The 19,312-nt window shown below is 54.8% G+C and overlaps 8 protein-coding genes across 8 annotated transcripts; 4 read left to right on the plus strand and 4 right to left on the minus strand.

The window, feature by feature from the left end:
• Positions 1-1,382: 1,382 nt before the first annotated feature.
• Positions 1,383-4,028, plus strand: L226DRAFT_318034 (uncharacterized protein). The gene is made up of 7 exons (XM_067673862.1): positions 1,383-1,744; positions 1,810-1,985; positions 2,190-2,427; positions 2,487-2,687; positions 2,737-2,834; positions 2,892-2,972; positions 3,032-4,028. The coding sequence occupies exons 1-7, from the start codon at positions 1,463-1,465 to the stop codon at positions 3,750-3,752; spliced, it is 1,797 nt and encodes a 598-aa protein (XP_067529180.1). The 5' UTR covers positions 1,383-1,462; the 3' UTR covers positions 3,753-4,028.
• Positions 4,029-4,444: 416 nt separating this feature from the next.
• On the minus strand, positions 4,445-4,949 carry L226DRAFT_576249 (uncharacterized protein; the record flags this gene model as incomplete). Its single annotated transcript, XM_067685318.1, has 3 exons — positions 4,445-4,639; positions 4,702-4,854; positions 4,920-4,949. The coding sequence occupies 3 exons, from the start codon at positions 4,947-4,949 to the stop codon at positions 4,445-4,447; spliced, it is 378 nt and encodes a 125-aa protein (XP_067529181.1).
• A 946-nt stretch (positions 4,950-5,895) lies between these two features.
• On the plus strand, positions 5,896-7,955 carry L226DRAFT_495454 (acid protease). The gene is made up of 6 exons (XM_067677518.1): positions 5,896-6,182; positions 6,270-6,582; positions 6,642-7,028; positions 7,080-7,163; positions 7,221-7,694; positions 7,754-7,955. Exons 2-6 carry the CDS (start codon positions 6,372-6,374, stop codon positions 7,759-7,761), a joined length of 1,164 nt encoding a protein of 387 aa, XP_067529182.1. The 5' UTR covers positions 5,896-6,182; positions 6,270-6,371; the 3' UTR covers positions 7,762-7,955.
• A 206-nt stretch (positions 7,956-8,161) lies between these two features.
• On the plus strand, positions 8,162-9,266 carry L226DRAFT_540516 (uncharacterized protein). The gene is made up of 3 exons (XM_067681888.1): positions 8,162-8,465; positions 8,531-8,641; positions 8,703-9,266. Exons 1-3 carry the CDS (start codon positions 8,198-8,200, stop codon positions 9,011-9,013), a joined length of 690 nt encoding a protein of 229 aa, XP_067529183.1. The 5' UTR covers positions 8,162-8,197; the 3' UTR covers positions 9,014-9,266.
• A 187-nt stretch (positions 9,267-9,453) lies between these two features.
• Positions 9,454-11,663, plus strand: L226DRAFT_548473 (uncharacterized protein; the record flags this gene model as incomplete). The annotated part of the gene is made up of 4 exons (XM_067682593.1): positions 9,454-9,605; positions 10,098-10,657; positions 10,728-10,882; positions 10,971-11,663. The coding sequence occupies 4 exons, from the start codon at positions 9,454-9,456 to the stop codon at positions 11,661-11,663; spliced, it is 1,560 nt and encodes a 519-aa protein (XP_067529184.1).
• Positions 11,664-12,174: 511 nt separating this feature from the next.
• Positions 12,175-13,183, minus strand: L226DRAFT_555467 (uncharacterized protein; the record flags this gene model as incomplete). The annotated part of the gene is made up of 5 exons (XM_067683059.1): positions 12,175-12,537; positions 12,611-12,637; positions 12,699-12,966; positions 13,050-13,083; positions 13,144-13,183. 5 exons carry the CDS (start codon positions 13,181-13,183, stop codon positions 12,409-12,411), a joined length of 498 nt encoding a protein of 165 aa, XP_067529185.1. The 3' UTR covers positions 12,175-12,408.
• Positions 13,184-13,426: 243 nt separating this feature from the next.
• On the minus strand, positions 13,427-17,214 carry L226DRAFT_555468 (ATP-dependent DNA ligase). Its single transcript, XM_067683060.1, has 10 exons — positions 16,144-17,214; positions 15,559-16,086; positions 15,304-15,497; positions 15,016-15,234; positions 14,764-14,955; positions 14,614-14,701; positions 14,311-14,499; positions 14,074-14,250; positions 13,945-14,002; positions 13,427-13,895 (listed from the first exon to the last, which is right to left on the minus strand). The coding sequence occupies exons 1-10, from the start codon at positions 17,081-17,083 to the stop codon at positions 13,628-13,630; spliced, it is 2,853 nt and encodes a 950-aa protein (XP_067529186.1). The 5' UTR covers positions 17,084-17,214; the 3' UTR covers positions 13,427-13,627.
• A 329-nt stretch (positions 17,215-17,543) lies between these two features.
• Positions 17,544-18,227, minus strand: L226DRAFT_318474 (uncharacterized protein). The gene has a single exon (XM_067673863.1). The coding sequence runs from the start codon at positions 18,078-18,080 to the stop codon at positions 17,628-17,630; it is 453 nt and encodes a 150-aa protein (XP_067529187.1). The 5' UTR covers positions 18,081-18,227; the 3' UTR covers positions 17,544-17,627.
• Between the last annotated feature and the right edge of the window lie 1,085 nt (positions 18,228-19,312).

The raw sequence follows: 19,312 nt of genomic DNA on the forward strand, positions 1-19,312 counted from the left end.
CGACTCGTCGCATTGCACCCTTCGTCCGACTCGGGATACCCTCTGTTGCACGATCTATTGAGAGATTAACCCTCTGGCCAAAGGAGGATAGCGGCTTGTCTCCGAGGTCGTAACTTGGCGGACGATGGTGAGTCGTCCGATCCTTCATGACTTCTTTGACATTGCATAGCTCTTACATAGTATACCTAAGATTCGTTTCCCTCTAGACGAAGCTTGCCTCCGATGAAATGATGTGTCTTTTATCTCCATGCTGCGGCGAGCCTGGGCTCTAACACGAACATGTGAGTGGTCTTCATGTTCGCAGTATCCGACGAAGCTCTTTGTTTCATGTTGCTTGGTTCGCAGTCTTCCGCTGAGCCTCTCGTTGACAAATATCACAATTATTTTTGCTCATTCTCTGCGGACGCTACGATATGGGTGAAAAGGTGCAAATCATTCATAATGTTTCCCATTCGGTACGTACGCTCGAGTCCGATGGCAGCACACCACATACCAATATCACTTGTCAGATAAATCGAATGGCGAGGTCACGCGCAGAGGTCGAGAAGCCTCGAGGACTCGGAGCCTGGATTGTCTTCTGACAATGAACCTCGTTGTGTCCGCTCTCTAGCAGAAACACAACGGCTCACCCTATTATGGGACTGAATTAGTCCGAGCTTGGAACGAAGTTGGTGTAACTCAGCCACTCACTGTGAGGTGCGCATCTGTACCCGTCGTTGTCCTCGCAACGTTGTGGCGGGGATGCACCATGCTGCGGAGGGTGCAGTCAGTTGTATATTCTATGTCCTGTCGCCCGACATTCGTGAGACGGAGGAAGTACAGAAGACAGTTGCAAGCCCAGAATCCCCAGAAAGCTACAGAGCTTCCTGTTCACTTCAAGTTCGCACTTGGTATACGGGTTGTATACGCACCTTCAAAGATCCATTTGTGTCATGAGCAAAAGGACATCGTGCGGACGTACGCTATAATGCGGTCCTCGCGGCATCATGATAGACTGAGACTTGGGATTCGTCATGACCGTTGCCGTAACGTACTCTACAGCATCCGTGCTACTCTATAGAGAGATGCGCCGTGATACCAAGGGGTCGGCGAAGCTGAGCTTTGTAACGTTCCCACCAGTTCCCACTAGTATCGCCCGCCGTTCGACCCAAACATCGGTGATGCAGCCACGTAAGACGGTGCGGTACTTCGAGATGGGACCGATGGTCAATGGTCCCCGCACGGGAGGCGCGATGGGGCCGTGGACGTCGTCGGAGCAGTGCGAAGGAGCCGGGAGGCAGAGAGAGGGTATCCGGAGGTAGCTGGGGGAATTGAGAGGGGGTGATTTGCGGGAGAGGGTCGGAAACGGCCGAGAACGGGGGAGACAGAGCAAAGTACCCACGCCGACGCAGGCGCCCCTCTCCCGAGCCTCTTCCTTCCCCTTCAGAGTCCTCCATGCCACTCAGCTCATAGTCCCTTTGCCATGATCTTGCTCGATGGACTCGACAAGCACGACGACGAGCACCAAGCCCCTAAGCTCGTGGCTGAAGCCTCTACCTCCTACCCTGTAGCCCGGGCCCACACCCCCACCCCCTCCCTTCCCGACTACGAGGCCTCCCAGGCCCAGCTCCAGCCGACAACCCTTTCTTACCCTGACATTCAGAAGAAGCGGACCCGCAGGCGGAGATGCAGGAAATACACAATAATTGCACTTGCCACATACTTCATCTTGACTGTTGTCATTGGAATCCCTATCATTGTCGTCGTACGTCCCTTCCCACACACCCTTGCTGCCAAGCTCAGGCCAATACCGCCCTTTCTTTCTCGCAGAAACTGAAGCGGAAGACGTCGCTCAAGTCAAATCCGTATCAGTCATGGGAGGACAATAGCTCACCACCACCCAAGTCTATCAACCTGGGCGACGCACCGCTTCGAATATCAGCAGCGAAAGCTTGCAATTCGTGGAATGTGAAGGATAGACCAGATGGGTCGATGTTTGTGTCAGAGTGCGTACATTTTCTAATGTCATAATGTCATGGAACACATCCCTCGGAACCTCCTTCGTGCGCACGACCTCTACACTTGGAGGCCCTCTCGTCGCTCGCCTGGGCTTCATGGGCTTCAGGAGGTACTTTCCGGGATGTTTCATGGACATGCACCGAAGTTGAGCTCAAGCTCGTCCTCAACTCCGTACTAACGCCCCTTGACAGACTTGACTATCATCTACCTGCGAATGGGTCTCTTTTCCTTAACACGAATATCTCCTATGCCTCCAATGCAACATATCTCAATCAGTTTGCCGGCTCACTACTCGTCGCTGTCAATGACGATGTCTCAGAACCCGACGGTGTTGTGCATGTCACGATGCACCACTCCAGTCCGGCACTCGGGAACAACACCAACGTTTGTATGATGGAGACGGGTCAGGGTAGTGGGCTATATGTTTTCGTACGTCACTGCTCATTTATCCCTTCCTTTTCATTCGTATTTCTCATCGACCACTGCAGGCTCCTAAAAACCTCAGCATAACCGACGCCCTAATCTTCAACATCACTCTCCTTCTCCCCCGGAATAACACCTCTCCACGCAACTTCCCTCAACTTCTCTGTCACCTCCCGCACTTCCAACATACATACAACCAGCTCGACCCGCAGGTCACGTTCGACAGCGTTATCTTCGGTGGGGCGATGTCCGGCGTCTATGTCGAGGTATGGCTATTCTTACAGTGGGGCGTGTTTTATGCTGAAGATCCCGCAGTCCATTCAGGCGTCATCGGCTGTGGTCAAAGCTTCTATGGCGGAGATTCGTGGCAAGTTCAAGGTCTCGCAACAATTGTCCCTGGAGACTGTGTCTGCGTAAGTCTCTTCGTCGTCCAACGGCAAGACGGGTCGCTAATCCCATGCATCTCTCAGGCCCATCAATGTGGACGCGCATTTGTATAATGATGGGAATGCACGAGCACCTACCTTCATGCACCTCACCACTGGCAATAGGTATGTTCACTTCATTTGGGCTGAGCTCCTGAGCCTATAATTGACCTACACGGACGCAGCGTGCTAAATGCGAACGTGACCCTATACGTACCTCCTAACTCCACCACCACCACGACCAACCTCGACTCAGACTCGGATGATGCCCCCTACCCTAGTGGTCCTCAGTTCCTCACCCATGCCGAGACGTTCAACGCGCCTTTGAACATGGCCATCACGCACGAAGAGGGCTCAGGCGACACCAACTTCCGAGCGCGCGCGATGAACAATCTGGGTACCACGCGCGTGTCGCTGGACTCTCGATATGCGGGCACGTTCGACGTCAACACCATGTTCGCACAGGCAGACGTCTTGACCTGGGACGGCACGAGCTTCGATGAGCAGTATGGCTCGGATAACGACGGGGATGTCAACGATGGCGACGATGACGATGACGGCGATGATGACGGCGATAGTCAAAGCAGTAGCGGTGTCAACGACCTTGCTGTGAAAACCGACGTCACTTCGTCATCCTCCGCATCTTCCTCGTCATCGACAGGGAGCGTCAAGAAGGAAAACAAAGTTCGCTTGTTCCTCCCCGCTACAACGTCCACCGCTTCCACCGGTACAGCGCAGGCGAGCGGCAGGTGTCTCGAGTACGATCTCATCTCGAGTTCGGAGATCCGTGGCTGGGTCGGCATACCTCCCCGACCATCTGGCGGGCCCCGGGGCCCCTTCGGAAACCAGAGTCACATCGATGTCATCTCGTCGCTCAATGGCGCACAGCTCATCCTGCAGCCATAACCTCTCCCTCGCTGCCGTTCTCGCTATCGTTGTATGTTATCGTCGTGGCCGTTTCGGATATCGGAGCCAACACTACTTAGGTGCGGGGGTTACAGAGCAAGTGAGGAGGAGGTAGGGTGCTGAGATTAGCTGTCATTACACACGCACGGACGCTGCATGCGCGCACACGGCAGTGTCGGCTGTCTGGTTCGGATTCCTGAGCCCTGAGGTTTCTTTTGAGCGATTCGTCATAGCGTACTGTACTTTAGCATTTTGCTTTTTTTGAGTTACATAGGACCCGCACGTAGCATCTTTCTGACTTTCTGCTTCCGCTCCATCTATGTTGACTCTTTCTTGCTTCCCTACAGTGTTCTTCAGCATATCTTATTGCCACACGGGCGTTCCTTTGCCTTTGCTAACCGCCAGTCATCTCGATGCGTACCTTAAAGTTGCAGCTTTTCTGTTTGCATCGTAGCATACATATCTCTCACACGAGCTTGCAATCCACCGCATATGTAAATGAACCCAAACGAGAAGCCTGAACGAGCGTGTAAAGTCCATTGTGACAACGTATGTCATTGCTACGACCACCCTCGGACTTCTGTAGCACTGAGTGCGACGATGGAGTACATAATGCTCGCTCGCACATGCAGTCGTCCTTGACGCGATCTATACTATGCCGAACAACTCCCGCGCGTGGGAGCCGCTTCGATTCAGTCCTCTTGTTGCGGCGGCACCCTAGTGTTGACACTTCCGAGATCTGAGACCTCGAAGTCCGTTGGGAGCCACTTGTACTTGTCCGAGACGAGGTAGGATTCCAACTTCGAGTAGGCCTGCAAGTCCGGCCGGCTTTCCTTGTATGCGCCCTCGGCGATCACCTCGACCTCGATGTTGCCAGCATTGGCATCCTCGTTCATGCGTCGCACACGTAGGACTCCCCGATGCGAATACAGCACATCGAAGGACCGACAAGAAGGTCGAGCACGCGGTTGTTAGTGTCCGGATGCCAATCCTTCTCCTCATCCGGGACGTTCTCGAGCAATGAGACGCTTTTGATGTAATTCTGCCTCAGCTCCGGCGAGATCAACGACCGCGACTCGTACATGTTGCCAACAGAGGTCGCCTGACCGCCCGTAGTCAATTGTCAATACGGTTGATGCACTGATATCCAGACTCATAAACCCTTACATAGATACCAGTCTCTGGGACCTGGGTCATACTGCTGAGTGGCCTCGTAATCGAGCTGTTCGTAGATGTAATCCTGCGCCGAGGTGATGGGGTCCCGCGACCACTTTTTGGCCATACTCGTAACGCTCCTCGCTATTCCACAATCGCTTGATCATACCTGCTCGACGATTCCCTCGCCATTTGGTGGCTACGGCCGCGTCGTGGATCTTCTCCCGCCAGTTCGACTTGGAATGGACCTTGCCCGAGAACTGACGCATACGCAACTCAACCAGGGGTGATTAGTTCGCGCTCCTTGATAGAGAAGGGCGACGGAAACGCTAGAGCTGGTGGTCACATGGTCGCTGTCCTGGAAGGTGATAGTTGGACGACAGCTCAACGAGCCATCGGGTGGCGAACGCCGAATTCACTGCTTTCACGTCCCGTAGCGTAAGCATGCGTTTGTGAATGAGGGACACCGGTCGCCGAGCGATTTGTATCGCATACGGACTTCGCGTTTCAGACGGCGAACCACGGGAAGGATTGAATTCGTCGCCACTTTGAAGGTTTCGAAGTCTCCTATGGCCGATATCCGTAAGGGACTAGGCTGAGTTGAAATCATGGCTAATGTCGACCAACGCTTACCTGACCGAGCCTCAGGCTAGTCAAACGTATGGGGAATACTGACAGCATGAGGTCCGCACCTGGTACTAAGTACTGTGACCGTGAGGTCCAAGTGATACCACCTGTCGGTGAGTGCTGAGTACGAGTACTCGAAGACCTACATATGATATCACCTTGCAACGTGAGAGTTCAACTGAAAATAGTGTGGTTTGCGAATGGTCAAGTTCAAGGGACAAGCTGTCTGAGACTACAGCGTACATAGTATCCGACTGTCGTGCACTGCAGGTCCCGGGCGTCTCGGTCCTTGGCTTCCTCTATGATGTATCCATCTGCCGCAACCGTACAACGATTATCCGCAACGACCGACCCTCCTAGTACACTGAGCAACATCTCGACACCTGTGGTGGCGGCATCTCAAAAGGTCCGGCAGCTATGTCTCCGACTTGACGCCATCTCCATGCGGACGTGGGCCGCTTCGCGAATCTCCATCTGACTTGGAAGTTGGTGAATGCAGGAATAGCCCCTTGCGCCCACACGCGCATGGTTCTATGGCTTCTATTTTCACCGCCTTGGTCCGACCCGTGTGCTGCAGTGTGCCGCACGCGACGAAACGAGTCGGGTATGGCTCGATATGCCAAGAGTATAGAGAAGTCGAGGAGGGCTGTGAGTACCGAGGGTCTTCTCTGCCATCAATCCATGCTTCCGCCGGTCCATGGTCCTTTGAGTTCCGAGCTGAGATAGTCGCGACAGAGATGCCGGGGATATAAGTAGCGTGGACCTCCCCCCACGGGACTATAGGGCTCTCCCGTTCCCCCCATCGCATTCCCAGCGTCCGCGACTTCAGGTTCAAGGATGTTGTCCAGTATCACCCTTGGTCTCTTCGCTCTTGCTGCCGCGTCTGAGGCGTCGGCTTCTCCTAAGCCGTTGCCGATCACGCTGCAGTCGCGCAAGACCCCGAGGGGCCAATTCTCGGGTATCCGCAAGCGTGCGCTCTCTGCTATCAGCGTACCTCTGGATGACTTCTTCCTTGGGACGGATTTGCAATGGTTTGGGAATATCTCCGGTACGTTGCACATACTACTTCTAGCCCATATGGTGTATCATAACCTCAAATCGCTCCAGTGGGGACCCCTCCTCAAGACGTCAGTGTCGTGTTCGATACTGGTTCAACCTCCCTGGAGTTCGCGAGCACCGAATGCACGTCCTGCGTTCAGACACCGAAGTTCGACCCTGCAAAGAGCTCGACTTTTGTGCGCGGTAGTCGCACCACCACGCTCGATTTTGCCACCGGAGTTGGTGTAGATCCTGTGGTAAACAATGACTACGTGCTGACAGTTCGTTCGGCCACGGATACTGTCACTGTCGGCGGTGTCGCGGCGAAAAATGTATCCCTCTTCACCATCATTGACCAGACACCCGCCTTCAATGTCGACCCTTTCCTCGGTATCCAGGGCATGGGCTCGCGTGCTCAGGGCTTCTTTGCAGCCCTCGTTAAGGCTGGTCTGCCATGTGAGTAGCCTGTCGATGGTTCGCTGCCACGATGTTTATTCCACCCGGCAGCCCTGTTTAGTATGTTCTTGACGCCGAACGCGGTTGGCAACGCCGAGTTGCTTATTGGTGGCATTGACGACACGAAGTTCAAGGGTAAGATGAAGTGTCTTGTACCCGGTCTGGTCAAAGTCTGATGAGGCTGATTGTTAGGTGACCTCACTTACGCCGACCAGGTTGGCAGTGGCGACTGGGAGGTCGAGTCGACCCAAATCACCGTTAACGGCAAGACTACTTCCTCGTTGAAGCAGCATCGTAGCATCATCTTCGACTCCGGCACCTCCAACATACTCTTCTCCACCTCTACCACCGAGGCGATGTATGCGCTCATTTCTGATGACATCCAACCCTTCGATGCTGAGCCCGGCGCATACGGTCTTCCGTGCGACAAGATCGACGGGCTCCCCGCTAAGATCGACCTTACCTTCACGTCTCAGCAGGGTACCCCCTTCAACCTGACAATCCCGAGCAGCGAGCTCAACGTCGGGCCGTTCAAGAGCGACCCCACGATCTGCCAGACACTCATCAACGCCTTTGACGGCCTTGACCTTGTCGGTGGCTCGGTGCTCAAGCACTATTACTCGGTCTGGGACATTGGCAATCAACGCATGGGCTTTGCGCCAAATGGTACGTTTTCGAATGTTACCGAAAGCCGAATGTTACTCATCCAGTCTCCCGTACCATAGGTTTCTGAAGCGCATGCTGTGTAGCGTAGTCATCATTGTACTCAGGGTTGTCAGAAGCCATGGCAATTTTTGTTCGTCCAGTTCTCGAACTCAGGTTTTGCATCCTAAAGCCCGACCGCACATAAGTGTTTTCCATCCACAGCCTACTAGTACGTAGCTTTCGGATCCCTGGGGATACTTATTCGCGGACCGTAGTGCTGTTATGCGAGGAGGCCTTGAGCACGACCTTCAAGTTTGCATAACAATGGCGATCTTAGCTAACACACGACACTCTAGGAGGAAGCGTGCGGGTCAGCCGTGCATACAAACTTGGAGGCTCACCATGGATCTGCAGATCTCGTAAAATGATTTCACGTGATGACAATTGTCAACCTCAAGCTCATGGCTGCTTACAATCCTCGTCCTTCCTCCCACACCACCCCCACACTCACCTTACACGCGTGCATGGAGACGCTCATAAGGACTCCTCGCTATTGGGCTGATCTGCATCCCAACAAGAAGACAGTCTATATCATCCCCAGCCAGGACGAACAGTTCACCGACGCCGTACCCTTTGAGCCACCCAACCGACAACCCAATCGCGATGCACAAGGGTTCGTCAATTACTACGAAGATGCGGCCCCTGAGAAGGAAAAGTTCTGGAGGGAGAAGATAGGGAAGTATCTATGGGACCACGTTGTCAAGGAGGACATGCGCAAGAAGGGTGTGCGAGGTGTGTCCCCGTCACTTCCTGCCAGTGGTTACTCGTCCATCGTGCTTAGGTATTGTCTACCCAAGTGACCGCCTCTCCTGACACCTTCATCCTTGCTGCCTTTCCCAAGCATTATAAGTTGTGGATACATAGGAAGGGCGACCCTGCCGACCCTCGTAGGGACCACTACCTTTATGGTTAGTCATCCGTACCTTGTGGCAACATCATGTTCACTCACTTTCCTTTCGAATGCTTCAGGCTCTCGCTATGTTGACCGATTCCGGTCTCCGGCGGAGTTCTTCCTCCACATGCGGTGGATCTTAGAAGGCATGCCGCTGAAACCCAACGGCAGGCCAGACTGCAAGTGCTGTTACTGCGATGGCTCGCGCACCCAGGGTGAGATCTCCCATGAACTTGGGGTCTATACCCCACATCGGAAGGACCACGGGGGTGGTGACGGCAAGGGGGGTGGGAAGGATGGTGGGAAGGGTACGAAGCCCCGTGCGCCGATCTTAACGACCATCCCGTTCAAGGACTACACGAAGACGAACCTCCCCCCTTCCTCCTGATTCCTTCACCTATGTCTCTCCTTCTTGCTTTATCCTCTCAGCTCGAACCGTCTGATACTTGCTATGACTTTGCAATGCATATTGCTATTACGTATCGTCCTCTATGTCTGTATTCTAGGTACTATTCTCTTTGTGGGTCCGTGTAGTTAGCAGTACCCAGTGCTTGTCGCCTTGATTTCTTTCTGTCTTGTTCTCATCTGCAGGTCCTGTACATCAGTATGGAGTACGATTATATCTTTTTCTTGCTCGTGGTGAAAGTCTTGACGCGACGCGACAGCGATACATTGTGACTGAACGCGTTTGATGTGACTAGAGATCACGTGCACGTTCGGCCACCACCTCCCTGTCTATCTCCTACTTTGTTTTTGCCACTTTCCGACGTACTCACTCTTCTTGGTGCCTTTTCCTGAATCCTCCTGGCCCCGCAAGAAACGACAACTATGGCTATCCAGAACCCATCTCTCGCGCCCACTGAGCGAGAGCTGACCGTCCACGAACGAAACCTTGTGGATACGTGCTTCGAAGAGGGGCAATACGAGGCCGCCATTTCTGTCCTTGACGAGATTAGGTCGCGCAAAGGCAAACCATTTCCGTGAGTGGCTCTTTCGCTTATCGTGTTCGGTGTGAGCCTTTGTCGTGGATGGACGCGGAGGCAAGTTTCGCGGGCCAGTTGGCCTCGGATAGTGACAGTAAGCATTGCAGCTTGGTGCCTCCTCAACATAGCGATCATGGCACAGGGGGTTTAAATCGACTCGTTCACATCCTAGTGTGCGTGCATGTCATGTTGGAGGTTAGTGTCTTGGCCACTTTGCTCCGAGTGGTCGCGCCTGCATGCATGATGTGCACTAGCACATATCAAATTGTCGGACGCGTGCCGTGCGCTGATTTGACTTCCATGTTACTTGAATACATGAAATCTAACGTGTACTCCGTGGCGGTTATCAGACGTGCAAAAAGGAGCATTCGTAACCACGACATCGAGGCATCGATGTACTTGCGGAGTAACCTCGTGTCAACAGTATTTCACGATGGCATGGCATTATGCAGCACATGTATTGATCGACATACCTTTGCCAACTTCTAGTGCACATATTCGTCAACTCATCTATATCGCTCTTTATCCCCCACCATCCTTCGAGGACCAGCTTGAAGAGGAGGCTCTAAAACTTGAGCCTGGGAGCCCAAGCAAGCTACTCTCGCGACGACACAAGTCTTCTCTGGCACCTACGCCAACAGCTATTGCTGCTGCACAAGATCTCCTCATGAAGTTCTCCCGCACAAACAAGCCGGACTCCCTCGCATGCGCGCTTCCGAGCTACCCGGAGAACCCAAGCCTGGAAGTCAACAACCGCGCAGAGGAAGAAGACTCATACATCGCGCAGCAGGCGCTTCGTGTCCGAAACGCTCGGTGCTGTTGGGAGATCCTGAAAGAAGGTTTCATCCAACGTGGCGGCGGCGATATCACGTCCAGCCCACGAAAGCCCACAAGTCGTCGAGTTGTGTGCGGTCGCGAGCACGATGACGATGACGACGATGTATGGGAAGGTGAGGACAGCGACACCCCCGCTCCGGTCGGCGACCACGCCTGGAGTGTCTTCGATTGGATTTTGACACTGTTTGAGAAGGACGAGGCTGCGGTGGAGCGTACTGGACAGGGTAGGTTTGGTAACGTTGGATCTTTGTGGCGTTCTAGGTCAACTCATGCTGCATCCAGTCCGATACTCGCCTCTACTCCTCAGTCAGATCCCTCCATCGCGCGCAAACAACTCGGCGCGCTGGGAGGTCGAGATGCCGCTTGATGTGGCGTTTCACGCCCTTCTACAGGATGGCGAGGCACGGCGATCTCTCGGTGTCCGTCTCCTGACTTTGGTGAGTATTTGTCCCTGCCAGATCACACCCTACTGGGCCTGCCCACATGGTTGAACCCTGACGGTTGCGCCCTCTTTCTACCCTTCAGCTCATCAATCTGACGTCAACGACCCTCCTCGATTTCTCCATGTTCCTGAACGCTGTCTCCACGCGTGTTTCATCACTTCCCGTCGACATGGTGTCGTACCTATTCTCGTCGTTGCCCCTCACACAAACGAATGCACACTTCAAGGTGATGGTGTGTAGGCACGCGCTTGGTGGTAGTCATACGACCAGCGGAAAACCCAAGCCACAGGCACGTGCGCGAGCCCAGCCACGGCGACGCACACGAACGACCACGGATACGACCGCAGATGCCGGTGCTGGAGCGGGCGCAGGCGCAGGCGCAGGGGCCCTGCCTTCTCTGAACCAACCCTCTGCGCCGGGTGCACAGGACCCAGGTGCGGACGGAGCCTCTTTCGTTGCACGGAAGTACCCTGCCATCTCTGCATCCGATGTGCTGGAGCTACTCAGCCGTCCGAACAAGGCGGACGCAGCATCTGTCGCGCTGATGCTCTGTTTGAAGAGCGAACTCCTCATCAGCTATGCACTGGTCCAGCAGAACCTTGGACCGAATGATAGGGACAGCGGGTGGCAGGCCATGCTGCATGACGGCAGCATGCGCCGCGCGGTCGAGGACGTATTCAATGCGGGGCGCGTCTCGCGGTCGACCGATGCACAAAGCAAGGAGCTCATCCGGACGAAGAAGGATGCCTTACTCCTCATCATGTCGATGTGGTAGGGTGTTGTCGTTCAGCGTCAAGTGCTGAGCGCGTTGTCGCAGGACTTTTTGCTTGCTACCACTGCTTTCAGGACGCGAGCAAGGCTGAAGCAAGGCTGAGGCAAGCCAACGTCGTGGGTGCTCGAGCCCATTTGCAGTTTGGTCTGGGATGCGGTTTTGTACTGCGTTTCCGTGCTTTCACTGTTCAGACTATGTGTATTGTCAAGCATATGACAGTTGTCTTGATAGATTGCAGCATCCGTCACGGGAGCCGCCTCGCTGCGAGGCGGCTTGGTGTAACTGCACCCGAACGTCGCGGGCGGCACCACGGGACTAGTGGTGTGGTCGTTACTTACCTGTGTTAGCCATCGCGTGCGGGTATGTCGACAGCGCGATGGGTTTCGCTTGTCCGATAGCCTTCCCAACCACTGTCGTGTTCCTGGATATCCACGAGGTATCAATACATTCCTCTCGCCACTGCGCCGTAATGGTGTCACTGTCGCGCGATCTCATGTCAATGCCACAAAGCCCTAGCTATACGAAACGTCACCAGGTTACAACATCCATGGGAAATTGAGTGACGATTGCAAGGATGTGGATACACATTACAATTCATGCTATGAATGGCTTCATCACAACGTCCCAGATACAGCGTTACCATAAGGTGAGACCTATTGAACATGTAGAAGAGAAGTTCATCGCACGCTGAGACTTTCCTCCCATTGACAACCGCGATCGCATGGAAGGCTGCGCTTGTTGCGGCTCCTCAGTTCTGCGTGACTAGAAGCCTTCCACCGATTGCGACCTGGTCATCAGGCAGAGCGGCTTGATACATATCTAGGGGAATGTATCCAATGTAATGCTCGCTTCCAAATCCGCCAACGTAATAAATGGACTGTGAATAACACGAGGGTCAGCGCAAGCCTAGTCATGACTTTAGTGCAGAGGGCCATAATTGAATGACATACGTGCGGATCAAATCGGGCCCAGTATACCTGCAAAGGGTTGGGATGCGTTCAGCGGCGCAACATCGCAACAGCGTCAGGAAACACTGACTGTATGGGGCTCCCTCGGGCCTGGCAGCCACCAGCGCGCGTCAGGATGCTGTGCGAGGTAGCATTCCTGAATGCCCTCCCTGTCCGGCGTATCGTCCACGACCGGGAACAGCGTAACATTGCCTATCAACGATACGCGGGGCCGACTCGCGGATGGACGATCGCTCCAGACGGAGATCGAGGCGGAATGGGAGGGTGATAGGAGTACGTTCTGGCTATGACGGGAGATGGGCAGGAACAGGAGCGTGAGGGAGCCATTCGTATGGCAGCTATGACGATCGAAGGGAGTCCAGGTCAGCCAATTGAGAAGCTATGCGGGCTCCGGTGCCTCCTGTTCACTGATCTGACGTGCCTGGCATAATATTCTTGCAGCGAGAACGGTTCTCCTTCAGGGCAATTGGTTGTAACGCGACATGGGACACCATACAATCACGCTATTTCCGTACCTGGAAGGGTTGCATGGTCCGACGGGTAGACAGTGGCCATAGTGCCTATGGACGCGTTCTTGACCAATCCCCGGGCAAACACCGCTGATTGAGACAAACGTTATCAATCCTATTGCAGCATCGTTCGAGTTCAGAGTCACCGACCTGCCTCCTCCACGGTCTCCCAGGCGTGCACGCTGATCACCGCAAACGCGAAGAGCAGATAACCAGTCAGTAGATGCGGCGGCCACATAGTGAGCATGTAAGAACTAAAAGGTGGTGGGAAGGACATAGGAAGCGTACGAGCGTTGTGCAACCCCCCATGCTTTATCTATCTAATCTGATATCCTACTACACGATGATGATCTAGATTCTAGGCTCGCTCGGGCCGGCGCTTCCTGACTTGTTCCCAATAAGGCAGCTGTGAACGCTCAGTCCACGTTGGCCACAATGCCCTACGCATCGAAGTCGACGCCACCAAACCCGCTGACCTAGGAATACTACACTATAGGTCGCCTTCTGAGTCTCCCGCAGCGTCCTCATCGTCCTCTCCTTCGTCTACGACGTCCACAAGCTCTCCCTCGTCAGCACCTGTCTGATCCTTCCCTGCTGCTTGCTGGGAACGGTACATATTTGCGAGAAACTCGGGCGTGCTCGCGTCTTCGATGCCTTTGTCTTCCCGCAACGACATGAAACGAGGGAAGCGAAGACTTAGTCCCCTCGTCTGCGAAATCAGGCCCATAGCGGCCACCGACACGGGACTGATGGTGACACTGTGGGCTGATTAGTGAAAGGTGACACGGCGGCACACAACTCACGTACTCGGCACCCCGTATCTCCCACACCTCCTGCGGTTTAAAATACACTTCCGGCCTAAGTCCTGAATTGTAATTCCAACAGCCTTTCAGTCAGGGCTTCCCGGCGACAGGGTGGGACCGAATAAATACATACCTCCAGTATCGCATTCGGGCTGCCACATGGGCTGTGAAGAACAAGTGTCTGAACCTTCGGGGTAACGTTCTCGCAGGCTCTGCGAAGTAAGCCCTGTGTTCAGCGCTGACAACGACACAAATGATGAACCCCTCCAGGTGGTCTTCTCACCCACCTTGTAGAACGCGTCGGAGAAACCTATAAGACCTCTCAATACCCATGCACCGATGCTAGTCCATACGGGATGCACCGACATACCTGACATGCACTTGCACACTGCCACGAGCTTCTGTGCATCGGGATCCCAAACCGCGAGTAGGATCGGACTCCACCACTGGGCCTTTCTACCGTTGCCATGCCACGCACCAATGGGAACGAGATCCAGACTATCGCCGAGCCCGACAACATAGTCCTTTTTGAGCTTTAGCCATGCGGACGTCCGTTTATCTGAATAACGCGTCAATTCGTCAGCTCCGACCGGTCGTACGCAGCGCCGCGGACATAACATTGTCCACAATCATGACGCGGCATAACGCAACACATCAGCACGAGTGAACGGACCAGGTTCGTATGTGGCAGGTAGGGGCTTGCGACGTGGTTTGTCTTTCTTCTGGTTAGGTTCTTCCAAAATCTCACCGCTATCGAGAAGCTGCGAGTGGACATGCTGTCATCAGCGGCCAAGGCAAGTTTGGCAGAAAATTTTCCACGAACCTTTATCATAAGCCCCTCACAGGAGCTATTCACGGCGGTCTGCCAGAACTCCTCCACAACCTCGCGCCCGTCCTCGCTTTCAATGCTCTTCACATGGTCAAATCGTGCCATTCCGTGCTGAGGTGGAGTGTATGGAGGAAAGCGGGTCCGGAGCATGTTACGGCGCTCATGGAAGGGTCTTTCGAGTAGGATCTATTGTCGCCCAGGCCTATAAGACAGAATAACGCATGTGGTAAGACGCCGACAGCTCACCTGACCGTCAAGGAACATGATGTCGAAGGCAAATACACACACAGAGACTTTAACTTCATCAAGCTTAACATCTTTGCGGGCGCGGTTGGATAGTTCTTGGAACGTCTTCAGCGCCCCCGTTGCAGGGTCTACCGCCACAACCTCTGCGTCTATGATGAACGATTCGGTCTGCGGCGAGGACTTGAATATTTCTTGCACCAGTGAGACGACGTCGGGATACTGCATAAGGGCAAGTCGATGTAAGCGAAGTATTACGGCAGACCCAAGGTGGACATTTGTCGCGCATGCCTTGTCAGTCATGTCTTCTAGGTGCCGGGAAAAGACCCTGATAAACGGCCGTTGATTCGAACCCCGTGATGCATGAATTTGTGCGCGCTGACCGTCGTACTTGAATTCAGCAGTGAAGGGCAAGAAGCCCAGGCGGTCGTAGATCTCATCGAGAGAACGGGTGGGCGATCCTAGCGTAGGAAGCAAGGGTACGCCTAGACGGATATTTTCGACATGAAACGCGAAGGGCACATCGAAGTCGAAGACGGGACTCACCGACTGTCAACGGGAGCTGTTTTGCCAGCCCGTCAAGGCCGACCTCCAGGAGCGCTTCCACGATGTGATCGTAGTTAGGATGCTGGACGTAAACCCGCTTTAACAGACTTTCCGCGACAAGGTACACTTCGTTCAGTGCATCGCGGGCCTCGTCGGCAACCTTCTTCTTCGCGGCAAGAGGTTTGACCCCGGCGAGGGTCTCTCCGCTAACGCGGAAGGGAGAATCGTCTGGGATTGGTGCGGTGACTGTCGGGGGTGGAGTGAGAACCATCGCCCTCGCCAGCGCTGCGAGGGCAGTCCTGACAGCACCCACACGGAGGTTCTGTCCAAGGGTGCGAACGAGAAAGCGCGTCTCCTCTCCTCGCGCAGCGACAAGCAGCTTCTCAATGATAGCCTGTTTCGTCTTAGCGGCGCCAGATCCCTTAGCATGGGCAATTTTCAGCAAAGAATCATACACCCCGGTGATGAGAAGGGGTGGATGTGGGATGAGGGTCCGAACGTTCGATTTGGCTTCGAACGCGACATCGCCTGCGTCGGAGACACACCGCGTCAGCGTTCAACCATCGGGGATTGCCTGGAGCTTACCTGGGTCGCCGGTCTGGTTATACAGGCGTTTCAGGGCAGCTGAGCTGAGTCCGGAGACATGCTGAATAGCCTTGGAGATGATGGACGGTCCCAGGCCCAACTCTATTGGAGAATACGGAGGAGAAAGCGAATTGGATAATAGGTACAGCGCCGGGAGCAAGGACGGAGGATGCTGTCGGCAGATAGTGCGCAAAGCGTTTGTCAGCGTGTCCAGCTTGGCAATGCGTGAGCGCGTCCCAGACAGCGTTGCAAGTGTGTGGGCCAGGAACGAGTACGGGACGGGGGCATTGGGAGACCAGGGCGCATGGTCGAGATCGTATGTCGGGGGATCGACATTCAGGGGTTCGTATGTCGGAGTGTCCGACGGTAGGGCGTTGCCTATCGTAGCACGTTGTATGCGAGCGGGGGCCGGCGTGCCAGGTACATTAGACGACCGGTCGACGGTCGACGGTGCTGTCGATGCGGGTGTCGTCCGACGATAAGGAGCCGTCTTCTCCGGAGAGCTCTCGTCGCTGAGTGCGTCGACGTCTATCACTTCGGAATGTGTACTCTTGTGGCGGGCTGACGCTCCTTGCGAATGACCCGCACTGCTTCCGCGAGACTCCAGTTGTCGGAGCGCGTCCGAGTCAAGCCCGTCCGCAGTTGCCAGAGCCAAGGCGACCTCTTCGTCGGTAATCCCCTCTTTTTCTTTCCGGAGAGATGGTGCGGGTGTAGCGGGTGTCGAGGCCTTCAACTTGGACCCGGAAGGTTGGGAGGAGCCCTCCGAATTTGGCCTAAGATTGGATGAAGCGCCAAAGAAGGAGTCAAGTCTAGATTGCCCAGCTGCTGTCGAGAGTTTGGTCTTCTTCTTCTGACGGCTGGGAGAAGCCGGTACGGAAGCCAGAGAACGTTTGGACATCCTACTAAAACGTCGGAGTAGCTTTGGAAAACTCAATAACATGTATCTCTGCGCAGCGACCGGAGAGACAGAATCCTGACAAGTGTCAGTCTATTCTGCTTAAAGTATACCAGACGCGATTATCGCGAGCGATGCTTGGGAGAAAGAATGCGAATGAGGACAACGGGTTGGTGGCCGTCCGAGTACAACTGGGCGGCGCCTCTCCTGTCGGCGCTCCTGCCGTATGTGGCAGCGGGCGTCCACGCTGCGCGAGGCTGCGCCCCAGGCCCTTGACGCTGCACGGCGACCACGACACAAAGCACATAACCTCAACCTCAGAAGGGTCGCCGCAAGACTTTCCTGCTGAACGCTACGACATTTGGAAGGACATTCGCCTATCAGCAGGAGTCTCCGCCCTCGGGGTGCTAATCCCCTAAATTAAATCACAGGGCATCCGGCGTCGGGCTGAGCGCAATCGGGGATACGATGACCAGGTAGGGGTCCTGTGCAGAATGATCGACCATATGAGTACCTGACGATTGGCACCTTGAAACAGAAATATTATTGTTTTCCCCGCGATCATGCATCCGATATGTCGCCGCTCCTACTACCCGCCGAGCTCGGTCCCGCCATCCCCCTTTGAGCTAGAAACATTTCTTGACTGCAATAACCCACGTCCCCTATGACGAGCAGCCATCGCGACATCCAGGATGATCCAGCTGCTGTGCACAGCCGAACGGCCGATTGTCACTACAAAGTTCAGGCGGTCCGGGATGCTTGGAAGTGTACATGAGGTATGGTGCTGACTCCAACATCCTCGTGTGATCTGACAAGAGCCTACCTGCAGGCACCCCGGCTCACAATCTGCGCTGTCTTCGAGGGTTGCTAGGGCTGTGATGTCACTGTCAGCGCTGCAGCGGTGTCTGTGTGAATGTCGGTGAGTGCGTTTATGCGACAGTTTCCGACCGCGTCGCTCGGGGTGTGCGCACTGTCTACACCGACAGACGCCCGGTAGACCGACGCCACGCAGGCTTGGTGGCGGCAGCGACACAACGATCATGGTGCCGTAACTTAGACGCACAGTCGTCAGAATTGGTCAGACCGGTGCGAGGACGCGCTGCAATATGTTGATGTCGGGCTGCGAGCTTGCAGCGCAAAAGGGATCTGACGAAATCATCCTGCGCGCCCTCCCTAGGTGCATCACATCATGATATGGGGCTCGTCGCTCGATCCATCGAGCCTTGCGTCGTAATGGACGCATGTATGTGCATAACCTTATAGCAGAGGCGCTGTTGTGGACGCCGTGTGCGGTGAGCTCGCAGTGGTTTGAGGGCAATTCCCCTGGCCGCGCGCGATGAAAAGGGGTAAGCTGTCACGGCGACGACTGCGGACCGAGTGCGCTCATTCTCGAACGCATCGAGACGGAGGTCTGATAAATCATAATCATATGCGCGGCAGGGGAAGAAGCCTGGAGTTGAGTAGACACGATGTTGTGACTTGTAAGAGAGGACTGATATTGACGATGTCGCTCGGACCGCCCCCCTCGGAAGAGCGGGAGCAGGGATTGTTGCGGACTTCCGGGTCATAACTATCGCGCGTTCCTGGCAGAGTAGATGATCGGGCGCGCCGAACACCGGTTTATGGCTAGATTGCAAGGGTATTTACGCGGCGAGCTACGGTATTTTCTGCATCTCGCTCAGCATAAGACTCTGCGCAATATCCCAGATGCCGGTCTAGGGCCTAACTCTTTATGGGGGTCGCCGTTGGTACGGCATCATTCACCGAATGACAGATCATCGTCGTTGTACTTTACTCTTTTTGCGTCGCACAATATTTTTGTAAGTTTCTTGTCATAACGTTCGCGCTTCAGTTTGCCAGCTCCGAGCCCATCGTCTTTGTGGCAGTGAGATTGTGCCTGAGGTATGTCTCCGCCCTTGCGGGGTGAGCGCCTTCAGAGACTACATATGAATGGGCGATCATTCTCCTATCCTCGCATTAGCCTCGCCTCTGGTCCCTCCAATGTCGGACAGACGCGCTCAGCCCTACCCTCCAAGCGCAAACATCGCTCTCGCCTCCCAGTGGTCGGGCACCGGTCAATACCCCACCAGCTATCCGTCGCAAGACCACTACGCCTCCTACCAGGGCCACCCCTCGCTTCGCGCCACATCCCACTCTCCTCCGTCTGTGGCTCCGTACGACGCCATGTCTGCACAGGCGCAGGCGATCGCAGCACAGTATCACATCGCCGACAGTCAGATACACTACTCCCATCTGCCGACATCGGACCGGCGT

The sequence above is a fragment of the Lentinus tigrinus genome (assembly GCF_003813185.1).
Source record: "Lentinus tigrinus ALCF2SS1-7 unplaced genomic scaffold L226scaffold_59, whole genome shotgun sequence".
Taxonomy (NCBI): domain Eukaryota; kingdom Fungi; phylum Basidiomycota; class Agaricomycetes; order Polyporales; family Polyporaceae; genus Lentinus; species Lentinus tigrinus.

What these genes read in the sequence shown, in the direction of transcription:
- L226DRAFT_495454 (XM_067677518.1), top strand. Translation starts at nt 6,372, where the DNA reads ATGTTGTCCAGTATCACCCTTGGTCTCTTCGCTCTTGCTGCCGCGTCT. An exon ending in CGTTAAGGCTGGTCTGCCAT is followed by an intron (nt 7,029 to 7,079) that starts GTGAGTAGCCTG and finishes TCCACCCGGCAG; the next exon opens with CCCTGTTTAGTATGTTCTTG. An exon ending in TGACGACACGAAGTTCAAGG is followed by an intron (nt 7,164 to 7,220) that starts GTAAGATGAAGT and finishes GCTGATTGTTAG; the next exon opens with GTGACCTCACTTACGCCGAC.
- L226DRAFT_318034 (XM_067673862.1), top strand. Translation starts at nt 1,463, where the DNA reads ATGATCTTGCTCGATGGACTCGACAAGCACGACGACGAGCACCAAGCC. An exon ending in GAATCCCTATCATTGTCGTC is followed by an intron (nt 1,745 to 1,809) that starts GTACGTCCCTTC and finishes TCTTTCTCGCAG; the next exon opens with AAACTGAAGCGGAAGACGTC. An exon ending in TGTCCGGCGTCTATGTCGAG is followed by an intron (nt 2,688 to 2,736) that starts GTATGGCTATTC and finishes AAGATCCCGCAG; the next exon opens with TCCATTCAGGCGTCATCGGC.
- L226DRAFT_555468 (XM_067683060.1), bottom strand. Translation starts at nt 17,083, where the DNA reads ATGTTATTGAGTTTTCCAAAGCTACTCCGACGTTTTAGTAGGATGTCC. An exon ending in ACCTGCCACATACGAACCTG is followed by an intron (nt 14,500 to 14,613) that starts GTCCGTTCACTC and finishes CGCGTTATTCAG; the next exon opens with ATAAACGGACGTCCGCATGG. An exon ending in GCCCGAATGCGATACTGGAG is followed by an intron (nt 14,003 to 14,073) that starts GTATGTATTTAT and finishes ATTACAATTCAG; the next exon opens with GACTTAGGCCGGAAGTGTAT.
- L226DRAFT_318474 (XM_067673863.1), bottom strand. Translation starts at nt 18,080, where the DNA reads ATGATCGTTGTGTCGCTGCCGCCACCAAGCCTGCGTGGCGTCGGTCTA.
- L226DRAFT_540516 (XM_067681888.1), top strand. Translation starts at nt 8,198, where the DNA reads ATGGAGACGCTCATAAGGACTCCTCGCTATTGGGCTGATCTGCATCCC. An exon ending in GCGCAAGAAGGGTGTGCGAG is followed by an intron (nt 8,466 to 8,530) that starts GTGTGTCCCCGT and finishes TGTCTACCCAAG; the next exon opens with TGACCGCCTCTCCTGACACC. An exon ending in TAGGGACCACTACCTTTATG is followed by an intron (nt 8,642 to 8,702) that starts GTTAGTCATCCG and finishes CGAATGCTTCAG; the next exon opens with GCTCTCGCTATGTTGACCGA.